The sequence below is a fragment of the Phoenix dactylifera genome, chromosome 14 (assembly GCF_009389715.1).
Source record: "Phoenix dactylifera cultivar Barhee BC4 chromosome 14, palm_55x_up_171113_PBpolish2nd_filt_p, whole genome shotgun sequence".
Lineage (NCBI taxonomy): Eukaryota > Viridiplantae > Streptophyta > Magnoliopsida > Arecales > Arecaceae > Phoenix > Phoenix dactylifera.
The window spans coordinates 5,344,310-5,356,965 of record NC_052405.1 but is presented as its reverse complement, the minus strand read 5'-3'; the positions used below and the strand labels follow the sequence as shown (position 1 = coordinate 5,356,965).

General features: G+C 34.9%; 1 protein-coding gene across 1 annotated transcript; it reads right to left on the bottom strand.

Annotated features, from left to right (window-relative positions):
• Window positions 1-1,109: 1,109 nt before the first annotated feature.
• On the bottom strand, window positions 1,110-7,703 carry LOC103708100 (serine/threonine-protein kinase PBS1). Its single transcript, XM_008792877.3, has 5 exons — window positions 7,315-7,703; window positions 6,654-6,859; window positions 6,274-6,463; window positions 2,883-3,274; window positions 1,110-1,916 (listed from the first exon to the last, which is right to left on the bottom strand). The coding sequence occupies exons 1-5, from the start codon at window positions 7,433-7,435 to the stop codon at window positions 1,425-1,427; spliced, it is 1,401 nt and encodes a 466-aa protein (XP_008791099.2). The 5' UTR covers window positions 7,436-7,703; the 3' UTR covers window positions 1,110-1,424.
• Window positions 7,704-12,656: the final 4,953 nt, after the last annotated feature.

Genomic DNA, 12,656 nt, shown 5'->3' with positions numbered 1-12,656 from the left:
ACCAATGTTCCAATAGGAAGTGAGTTAGGTAGAAAGATGAATGGTAAATGTTATAGAAAAAAAATGTTATTCCGTCACTTGACACTTCAAGATTACTCGATCGACTCTCAGAAGTAGTTAACACCAATTTGAGTAAATTTTTGAGGAATAAAGGAGACACATACAAATTGGACTACAATCAATGGATGAAATGAAAAGAAATTCTTATAATACTTTGAGTGTGATCCACATAAATATTTCAACTTTTTTGGTTCACAAAATATCTGAATTGATGAAATTTATAAGTAGCATAATTTGAAAACTCCAAAAACTCAAAGCAACTAACTTTATATATATATACATAGAGAGATAGATAGATAGATATACATACACAGAAATACTAACATTTGAGAATTTGAACAGAGACATTTATATATACACATATAGAACCCTAAATCTATAATTTATAGTTAGCATACAAACAATATATTATTTCAATTAAAAAAAGACGATGATTGTTTGAAATATTTTCAACTACCATTATATGTTGACATGAAGGACTAGGAGGAAGCGACCAACAAAATCCCCTTAACATATGATGGGACTTGGGTGTGCAGTGGATGAGGAATTGTTCTAACAATTCATATTTCATTTACATTGTTATATTTTCACATTAAATATACTAAAAGACAGTTTCAAATAACTTGTTTTGGATGAAAATCTGAAAAATAATATATAGATATAAATATATATATATATATATATATATATATATATATATATATATATATATATATATATATATACATATACATATATATATATATACATATATATATATATATATATATAAATAGAGAGAGAGATAAATATATAGATATAGATATAGATGTATGTATGTATATATAAAACATGCGAGCTCCAGTCAGCCTACCAAATATCAAGGAGTATAACAATCTGAAGAGAACAAAATTATGGGTTCTATTCAAATTTCGCTAGTGACGTGTGATCCCAAACAGTTGGAAACAGAAGCATATTCCAGCTTTGCACCTTCGTTCAGCATCAGAAGCTTTGATATTAAGCAACAGTTCCCTTTGCCACAGAAGTGGAATGCAAAAGGTACCTTCTGATGGTTAGAACAGAGGAAGAAGCAAAACAATATAAACAATATACGTCATACAGATCTCTTCCATCTCTCAAAATTTTCTAAAAACTTCATAAGCAAAACAACATGTCTGGTCACCAACCATAACCAGTAGAAAACCTCCCTGCCTATAGAAAATATACACTCTTAAATCTTCCACCTCTTCCCCTCCATGTTACAGGAAAAATAAATAAGAAGGAAAAAGGAAATGAAAAGGTAGCATGGAACAAGCTCCTTACTCTATGGTTTCAACTCTCTTATACAGAAAAAAAAATGGAAGGAGAAGTGGTCCATTATGTGCCTACCCATTTCCACTCGCAGCATCGACGCTGCCCTGTGCATTAGCATTAGCCCGTCTCTTCTCCCGCCAATTCTCTCCCCACATCTTGGCCTCCGCCACAGCTCGCTCCCGATCGAAGTCCCTGTTCAAGATCCCGACCGTCTCCCTTGGAGAATCTTCTTTCTCCACATCTAATTCCCACTTACAGCCGGACCCTCCATCATTATTCTTCGCTTGCATCCTTCCACCTTTCTCATCGCTGGTCCTGCTCCTCCTTTCCCCACCAGACCTGTTGTTAGAATTAGGTACTGCATTGGGATCATAAGCTTGGGATGCCAAGTAGGCCAGAGCAGTCACAACATCAGCTATAAGAGGGCGCGAGGCAGCTTCCTCTTGGATGCACATGGAAGCCACCGCAAGAGCCTGATAGAGCCCACGCATGGGGTACCGCCCTTGCAGCTTCGAATCAGCTAGCTTTGGGAGTTTCCTTCGGTCGTTGAACATGGGCCGAGCCTGCAAAGATATACATATAGGCATGATCTTTATAAGTAGGAAAAGCATAAGTTTTCATGCAATGCTTGAGTATCTCAAGTCTAAATCCGTGTAATAAATGAAAAAAGGAATATAAATTCAAGAATATTTTGGTTACAACACAAGCAAAGCATCGTAATGGATAAATTTTTCACCGCCATTTATCTTCATGGTCGTGTCCACCCACGATTGCTGACTCCCTTTGTTACTGCTCAGAACTTCCAATAGAAACTAAACCCATAGAAACATATTCAAGCACCTCGCCATGTCAAGGCTATTTGAGCTCTTCCTTAACATACATTGGTTGCTTAATCTGGTGCTAGTCCATTTACATCTTTATAAAGCATTTAATTGAGCATCTTAATGAACCAGTCATGGATGCTGGTCTTTCTTTATTATGGGTTTGCCTTGGTTTTGTTGAAATGATGATCTTAAGGGTCTCTTCTGGTATACTGCAAAAATTATAATATGTTCTGCACATCTATGAGGTTTACAAAAATGAATTCTAATTTAAAAAACGAGATAATAAATCTTGTTTTGAAAATTTTGAAAATTATTAGAAAAAAGCACTGTTGAACTACCTCTCGGTAGAATTTCAAATTCATGATTCCCCTGCATCTTTCCTCTTCTATTTCCACTTCATGGAATAAGATGAGTGACTATTTTGTTTGATGCAATTTGGTAATTTCAGTATATTAATTTGAATGATATACTCAGCCCAAATAGGCTGAAACAATCAGCTTGCCAGTTGTTGCCTGATAAATTGCCTTATCAGACAACAGAAAGCAATAGATACATAATAAAAATGAAGAGTACAGACAATGGGTTTTTCAGAGTACAAGCTCTTAACTGCATTGCTTTTAAATTGAAAATTGGCAAGAGCTCAAAATCCACTTGGGATACAAGTGACTTGGTAAACACCACTACAAGAAAACAAAGAAAGCTTACCCATGAAACAAGATTTTGTTCCCCATGCGCTCTGGTGCTGTCGATGGCCTTCCTTCCAGTAATCAACTCCAGGAGTACGACACCAAAACTATACACATCAGACTTGACTGTTAATTGTCCAGTCATAGCATACTCTGGAGCACAGTATCCATAGGTTCCCATCACCCTTGTTGAGACATGCGATTTATCACCAACAGGACCGAGTTTGGCAAGCCCAAAATCAGAGAGCTTTGGGTGAAACCCCTCATCCAATAATATGTTGGATGATTTGAAGTCCCTATATATAACTGGAGGGTTTGCTTTATCATGAAGGTACTCCAACCCTTTGGCTGCACCTGCAGCAATCTTCATCCTTCTATTCCAATCCAGTGGTTCTTTTTCAGGTGGGAGGTCTGCAAGAATCATTAAAATATTCGATCACAAGCTCCCAACAGTGCTAGCAAAAGCACTAGCTTCTTATATCTTTCAATAATGAAAGACCATCCAAAGTTGCTATTTTTATTGTGAAAGGAATATTTTAGATCAACTGGCATACACCAAGATCGGTTAGTGCAACAATTACGATATGTGAACTGAGTCATATAGCAGGCAACTGACGATTGTTTAAGCATGACTTTAAGCACAACCATGAGACTGACTGCACAAAGTAGGAACTTATGAAACCATAGATACAAAACAAAATCTCCAACAGGACACCCTATCTATTTGAAGTTGGCATTGTGGATCAAGCTATAGTCCATAAAAGCTTGGTTCAGCATTTTCTGGCTGGCTCTCAGTCTTTTCATCAATCTAAGAAATAGCAGAGATATCTGACCAAGATAGTTTCAGACAGAAGAGGGACCAAGTATAAGACCTATAATGCCAATGGATGGGAAAGTAGACCTAGCATGTTGTTAAAGCAAATTAAGTTCATGCAACCAAGGAGCAACTCTCCCAAAGGGCCCCTAGACATAGGAAGGAGACTAAATGAAGAGGTGAAATGGCAAGGTCTAAGGAACCCTGTTCCTTTGGTGCTTACGACCGAAACCCTAAAACCTAGCATAATTATTAATATGATCATAGATCAGATTTTGGATGAAAGGAATCAGATAAGACAATTGAGTCCTGACCACCAGGTTATCCAGTTCCTTAACTAAAGTATGCCGTCCTTACCTTACAATAAACCAGAAAAGTTTCTACTAGGAGTGATATGATGCCAACTCTACTAAAGGAACCAGATTGTTAGGCAATCAAATGGCTGCAAAAATAAGATTAGATAACAATGATAAGGATGCTAGGAATTTTGTATGGTAGATTTGATGATTAGGGTGGCAATCGCAAATATCAGAGGAGCTAGATTCTATTTCAAATAGAGTACAAAGAAAAGCTATAAAACTTGTTCTTGATAGTGCAAGAGATGGATTACAGATAACATAATGAGGAGGTGTGTCCAATTTAGGTTCAAGGATCAAAAGAAGAGGAAATGTCATAGAAAGAGACTTTAAGCTGGTGAAATTCAAATGATTTCGCATTCAAAGTTGACAAGGGCAGAGCTAGGGCTAACTAAAAAATAGATCGATTTAACATGTTTATGCTCAACTACATCTTAATAGACAGCATATAAAGAAACAGGAAGATCCATTGACTAGTTAATAGTTAATTAAATAAAAAGTTTCATTGATCACTTAGTGATGCCTATCTCATACATATGCCATAGTCAATCATCAATATCATTCAATAAAAACTCATTACAGCTTATAACCAGAATTACTATATCAGAAACTGCCCATACTTGGTTAAACTTGCTTATTTTAGTAAGCAGTGCAAGCAAATGATCACTAATATATACAAAATAGATCGGGCATATGCATTCTCATGCATAAGTCAACAGGCACATGCATCACATAGATGGAACCATAATTGGGGAGTGACAGTTGGATGTGAGTCATTTAAGACTTCACGATGAATGAAGAAGTTGGACATATTATTATCTTAGTTTGCCATCTTTGTCATACTTAACCCCAAAGAAAATCAATAATCTAAGAATATCTGAGATTCTTTTCACATGGAATTACTTGGCACAACAAAAATTGCTAGATTGATCCTAGGGTTTCTATTATTTACCTATTTCCTCCATTTTTGAGTAAGCCCTTTAAGTTCTATCCAATGAATATAGAGAACATTAAGTCATCATCATCATAAGTTTCTATTGATTATTTTGGAAGAATCTAATGCTTTGGATGCAGAAAAATGAACAAGGGAAATCATGCAGAAGATTCAAAATGGATAGTGATTGTAAAGATAAGAAATAGTGGCGAAGCATTGTTTTGTTTCTCATCTTAGCAAGTATAAATGGAAATAGAGATGATATGCCTTGACCTGGAAAATAGAATAACTTAAATCAAGTTGAGCTACCAAGCTACAGCTACAGCCATCTGCTGTTTTTTTACTTTATGCCCTTACGCCTCTTATATAGGGAAACATGTCGATGTGAGAGTGAAAATAAAGTTTTAAATTAAAAGACCACAAAGAATTGGTTAAGCAAAGCAAGAAGCACATTGAGATGCTTGGAATAAGAAGAATTAATCCAATTTAAGAAGATGAAGATTGATTTGGTTCATCCTTGTTCCTATGGTTATAATCTGAGCATTTATAGAAGGCTGACCTTTCTAGTAATTATACTAGTTGGATCTGTATGAAGTAAACTAAATAAAATGTCTAAAAAAAGAACATCAGCATAATTTAAATGAAGAGAAAAGTAGGCATTACAATAACTGCTGATTTGTGCCAATAAGAAGAAAAAATTTCATCTGCCTTGTCTGGTGATAGAAACTGGATAAACATTCACCATCTTATAATCTTTCTACATTTGCTTTATCTATCGCAATTATAGTTTCAACTAATGTACAAACCCAAATGTTTGTATAAGGCAGGAATTCTTCGTATAGGGTTAAGGGCATATTCATTCAAATAATGACTTGCATCGGAAAAAAATGTTCCAAAAATGAAAAGCTAAGAGCTTGCTAGAGTAAGAATGCAAAGGCTCAATATTTGCAACTGAGATCATTCTGGTGTATTAGTGTTTGTGTCATGCCTTTTCAGTTTCCTGATACTTGCAAGAAGTCTATTATAGAGGAGGAAAAAGGATTCAAGCACAAGTCAACAATATCATTTGAGAGCGTTTGTTCATTGGTTTATCCTTTTCTCAATCAAAGAGAACTCTGAGTTTGACATAAGAAAGCAAAAGGAAAAGAAAGAAAGAAATGGAGCACAAAAAAATTGCCTGAGAATATTATTTTCACTTGAGCTTACAACCAATAGAGATCGGGCTTTTAAAAGACCAACCAAAGGAAGAGTACTATCATCTGTTATAGTTTAAAAAAACTACCAAATCGAAGCACAGAAATCATACCATGCAAATGATCTTCCAACGATCCCAAGGGCATATACTCATACACAAGAAGGCGTTGATCTCCGTCAGCACAATAGCCAATAAGATTAACTAGATTGGGGTGATGCAACAGGCTTAGCATGAGGACCTCCACCAGAAACTCTCTGTTTCCTTGAAGCCCATTCCGATCGAGCTGTTTTACAGCTACAACCTATGAAATGCATAGACAAATCAATCAACCAACAGCCTTTTTTGTTTCTTATCATTTTTACATTTGCTAATGGATTCAAGTATTGTCTGAACAAGGTGACACTTAGTTCACAAAACTTTATCTTCTGCCTCAAGCATATAGGAAGAGATCGGGTTATAAACACAATTCTCATGCAATTTGACCAAATTACCTGACCCGTGCTTTCGAGATGCCCTTTATAGACCCGCCCGAACCCTCCTTCCCCTAAAAAACATTCTGGTCTAAAATTCTTTGTTGCCACTGCAAGCTCCCGAAAGGTAAATGTCTGTGCTGAAATATTAAAACCAGACCCCTCGTTTGGTCTTAATGACTCTCTTTTCAAATCCAAATTGCTTCTAGTCTTCGACCTATCAGCACCTGCAAATCAAGAAAAAAATACAGATAAATATCTCTAACCTGGGAGAAAACTGGGCGATCATTGAACAGAATCCATGATCTATAATTAAAGTTCTGAACTTTATAAATGGATCAACAAAAATGAATTCAACTGAGCTCATACTTGGTAAATCTTAAAGCGCATTGAAATGTTTGAAGTTCAAATTGACCAATTGCACTCTATCATCAGAAAATCAACAAAGCAAAACTCAAAATCCATACTACCAATTGGAAAGACATACTAAGATTACTCATTTGTAATCAGATCATATATCGGTAAGATCTAATCAAAGACATGGTAAGCTTCTTTTTTCTAGATAACTGGGATCGAGCAAACTAAGACTGAGCTTCCATTCTCAGCATCCAGAGTTCCAAGACCCTGGATCAGATCTATTCACTGAATAATTTCAGTAGGAACGCAAAGGAATCCAACTCACCAGAAGATAATTTCTCCACACGAGGGGGGACCATAGGCAGCTCCTCCCTCCTGTCATCTCTCCCCTCTCCTGGATTCAGCTGCGCTGCCTCCTTTGAATCGAAGCACGGGAAGCAACCCATTTCGCAGAAAGATCACAACTTGGGGAAGAAAAACCCTCCAAGATCGGATTTTTCATCCAAATCTCTCCTCCACCGATCGCATTGAGTCGGTTCCGGGGTTCCCGGGATCGAATTCTATCAACTCTTTTCGCGCTTTCGGATCCGATTGGCGTGATTTGAAGAGAAGGGGAGGGAAAAAATCGGATTTTTATAAAGGGGAGGGAGAGAGAGAGGGAGGGGGTGGCGTGGGGTGTAAATGAGCAGTGGGGGAAGACTGACCTTGGAGAGGTGAGCCATCCAATGCGTTGGTTTCATACACATCTACCAGTATTTATACATAGAATTAGTTTAATGTCATCTTACCATAAAACAAAAGATTAGTTTAATGTTAAACTATGATAATTGTGGAATTCTCTAGTAAGTAGTAAGCATGTAGGCTGCTCTGCAAGAATAAAGTTTAATCATAGCATTGGGGAGGTGAAATGAATAGAAATTATGAGCGTATGAGGTTTTTTTTTTTTTTTTTTTGGCTCTTTGGGAAGGAAAAAGACTCCAAGGAGAATGATTCTTACTATAAAAATGTACATATTCCTTATAAAAAAAAAAGAGGGAAGAATATCCTTAAATGGCTTCAGACTGCAAATAAGAAAGATCAAATTGTAATAATAAAGATAACTTTGGATGTACAGCATCACAAGAGGAAAAGTCACAATTGAAATCTCTAGCCAATCCATAGAAAAATTAGATTTTTTAAATATATAATTAGCAGTGAAGAAATCAAAAAATGTAGAGAGATGGAGAACTTAATGGTGTAGAACTGTAGAAGAGGTCTTCCAATTAATGATAGTACTAGAATTACCTTCAAGCAAAAAACTTTGACATTGTAGAGTGAAAATTGCAACCATAAGTTCCTCCCATACTGCTTTTAGCTCAATTATAGGGATAGATGTAGCTAAAATTGGCATAGTAGATGGTTGACTTGCTGACTTAGTATTTAGCCTCTTGTCCTATATTGAACTAATTTCTGGCACCATATAAGAGAAACATTTCATGTGCATCAAATTGGTACATTGTAGCTACCCATGCTCTAGTTTTACTCAACAAGCTTCATATTTGTCACGGTTAACGTAGTGAATATAAATTTCTTGAGTAATTTCTCAAAATAGAGTTGATTTAAATATACTTCGTCCATGAAAATTCTATATACGGAGTGATTCTTGTCTGCCGGTATCAATTAGCCTATGAAATGCAAATGAGTTGACTCCATGAATATTAATTTCTTGAGTTACTTCTCAAAACAAAGTTGGTTTAGATATGCTTCATGCAGGGAAATCTGCTGCTTTTTTATTCAATATTGCATAGAGATACTTGTCTGCAAGTAAGTATTGATTTACCTATGAATTGCAAGTGAGCAGGGTGTGCAATCGAGACTTGGCTTGTTGGGCTGCTCATGAAGTCGGTAAGAGTTTTATCTCCAAGTGTCTGGATAACACTATTTTTAATTTTCATTAATTTTAGTGACCTTTATTTAAGAGATACTTAACTTTCTAATCAGAATTTGTTAAAAATGTGAAATCTAGCTCAGAATCCAACTACAATCAAATTGATTTGAATGTTGTTTTGACTTGAATAAATGAAAGTATTTGTTCTAAATGTAATCTAAGTTTCGAAAGAAAATTTCCTTACAAGTTCTAGATTACGGTATGTGTTAAGAGAGTTTGAGTTACAGACGTCTAGTTTCCTCTTGGAAGTATGCAGCTTTTTCTTAATAGAAAATTGAACAAGAATGCAAGTTGGGTCAAGGCATCTCCCAACTCGAGGTGGACCAACTTTGGTGGGAATTTGTCATCTACCAGTTGGTTGGGAGCATTGAATTATTGTAGGTAGTCCAAAACATCAAACCAAGCAACTAAACCATGTCAAAAACCTACAGACAGAATAAAAGTTGGATGATTGCCCTCGACCTATAAATGATGGTTAGGTATAAAATTTCAAAGAGATTGAAGTATTTTTTTCATCCTACTATATATCATATTACATGCACGCATTCGTTCACACACACATGCATGCATGTATATATACATGCATGCATATGCATGTACGTACGTATGTATATAAAAGAGAGTTGGAATGGGTTTTAGTACTGTTTCTATTCAAGTCATTTAGAATAGATACAGCTTGAGTCTTGTCATGGTGAGTTGTCCTCTATGATGGTGCAAGATTTGTAAGGACTTGAACGTTGGGAGCTCTTTTCCTTGTCAGGACTTGTTAAAGCTAGTTAGTATGAGAACTCATGGATGTCTCGTTTGGCTGGTGACACCTGAGAACCCTGGATGACGCACGCCCATGGTTTGAACACATGTCCTCGACACGGAAACAGCTAATGAATACGCGTACAGTTTTGAATGGCTCTTGGATTCTCACGTTCGAGGAACCTTTCTGATGAAATTTGCCCTCATAAACCTTTGTTTAGTGCGTGACTTGACCGATAAAATGATGTGCAGTTTTTCTTGGCAAGGATTGACATCTTAGAGAAAGATAAATTATCTATACGATTCTATGACTGTAATTTTCCTACGTTAATTAGCTTGCAACTCCGCTTCCAAAACATATTTTCTCGAGACATTATTGTTTGAAATTGTCGCTGGCTACATGCATCACCTTGTCAACTTTTACTTTTTATCTTTTATCTTTACAATGACGTAAGAGGTCCATTCAATTGCTCTTCAAGTCAAACCATCATTTGCACTTCTAAGTACTGGCCATATTGATCAATAATACTTATTGGCTTGCCTACTTTTGATAACATTTAACCTCATACCAACATCTAGGGCCTTCATGGTACAACTTGAGAAGTGAGGCATCATATATTTTTTTATCGGAAAAGGTGCATATATATACATACGTACATATTTATATGTGTGTGTATTAAAGAGGCATCATGGTATGGCTTGTTTTTTGAGCATTAGGTATAGATAGAGGCTTTTTAAATCAGTTTTATATTTATTTAGGAAAGAAAATAAGATCTAGACTTTGTTTTTATTATTTTTATTATTTTTGTATATTTTAAAAAAATCGAGTGGAGCATGTTGAAAGAATTACTTTCTTGTCTACGGTTGAATCATAATTTGAATTCTTCTCCACATTCAATAAACGCTGAGTAACTTTTGTCATTCACGACCCTAAATGCATACCCTTAACTATAAGAGATCGGATTAGGGTTTTAAACAAACAATGTTATGATAGCCTTGGAGGCCATCCTTTATGTTGTACAAATGTATAACATAGTTTTGTTAAAATACAATTTTCATTTGATAAAATAGTGAACACATCAAACAATATCATTGTGTTTTCATTATTGTACACTATTTACCATAAAACTAATGAAAATCATTGTGACATCCCTTGTAGCATTGTCAGATAAAAGAATGAATGCAATGGTGGCCAAGTAACAGTTATTATCATCCAAATAAAAGAATAAATGGTTTTCCAACAGCAAAAGCTGTCATTAAGGGTATTGGGTTCATCATTATGCTCTAGATGCAGCATGGCGCCTGTATCTCTATCTCACTTTTTCTTCCATTGCACTAAAGCGGTGCCTTCCCCAATTTATAATTGTTTGTTGGGGCTCAACACCTCTCTTGTGACCCAAATAATAATTATAATTATAATAATAACAACAACAATAACAATAATAATAGTAACAACAATAATAATAATAGTAATAGTAGTAATCATAATAATAATAATAATAGTATTAGTAATAATAATAATATAGTACAAAAATAAATTATGTAATCTAAAATCTAACTTAATTTAATTAGCCTAAAATTAGATTTGACAGGCTGCATAAATCATATCACAAAGTTGGTCTAAAGATGAAGCAAGAGAATGGATGTTAAAAACTAAACCTAGCCCATCCCTACATTACTCTTGTCTAACTCACCTAAAATGAAGAATTGAACAAGTTTTAGGCACATCAACTATGTTTTGCTAAATGAGTGCAGAATTCACAAACTATTTTTTCCTTAACACTATGATTGTGTATGCTTTTCAAGCAATTGAATAAAATAAAAATTGCCTGGTTATTTATCCACATAAGATTTATCCCTAATTTATTCAATAAATGCTCATGGTTTGCATGTTAATGACGCTATAGTACTTTTACTTTCTATCTTTTATCTTTACAATGATGTAAGAGGTCCATTCAATTGCTCTTCAAGTCGAACCACCATTTGCATCTCTAAGTACTGGCCATATTGATCAATAATACTTATTAGCTTGCCTACTTTTGATAACATTTAACCCCATACCAACATCTAGGGCCTTCATGGGACGACATGTGAAGTGAGGCATCAAATATTTTTCTATTGGAAAAGATGCATATATATACATACGTACATATTTATATGTGTGTGTATTAAAGAGGCATCATGGTATAACTTGTTTTTTGGGCATTAGGTATAAATAGAGGCTTTTTAAATCAGTTTTATATTTATTTATGAAAAAAATAAGATCTAGACTTTGTTTTTATTATTGTTATTATTTTTTATATTTTTAAAAAAAATTGAGTTGAGCATGTTGAAAGAATTACTTTCTTGTCTATGGTTGAATCACAATTTGAATTCTTCTCCAAATTCAATGAATACCGAGTAACTTTTGTCACTCATGACCCTAAATGCATACCCTTAACTGAAAGAGTTCGGATTAGGATTTTAAACAAACAATATTATGATAGCCTTGGAGGCCATCCTTTATGTTGTACATATGTATAACATAGTTTTGTTAAAATACAAATTCCATTTGATAAAATAGTAAACACATCAAACAATATCATTGTATTTTCATTATTATATGCTATTTACCATAAAACTAATGAAAAACATTGTGACATCCCTTGTAGCATTGTTAGATAAAAGAATGAATGCAATGGTGGCCAAGTAACAATTATTATCATCCAAATAAAAGAATAAATGATTTTCCAACGGCGGAAGCTATCATTGAGAGTATTGGGTTCATCATGATGCTCTAGATGCAGCATGGCGCCCGCATCTCTATCTCACTTTTTCTTCCGTTGCACTAAAGCGGTGCCTTTCCCAATTTGTAATTGTTTGCTGGGGCTCAACACCTCTCTTGTAACCCAAATAATAATAATAATAATAATAATAATAATAATAATAGCAATAATAATAATAGTAATAGTAATAGTAATAGTAATAATATAGTACAAAAATAAATTATG

Coding starts and splice junctions, on each gene's coding strand:
- LOC103708100 (XM_008792877.3), bottom strand. CDS start 7,435: ATGGGTTGCTTCCCGTGCTTCGATTCAAAGGAGGCAGCGCAGCTGAAT. Junction 6,860..7,314: donor TGTGGAGAAATTATCTTCTG/GTGAGTTGGATT, acceptor CTTGATTTGCAG/GTGCTGATAGGTCGAAGACT. Junction 3,275..6,273: donor GTTGGAAGATCATTTGCATG/GTATGATTTCTG, acceptor TGATTCTTGCAG/ACCTCCCACCTGAAAAAGAA.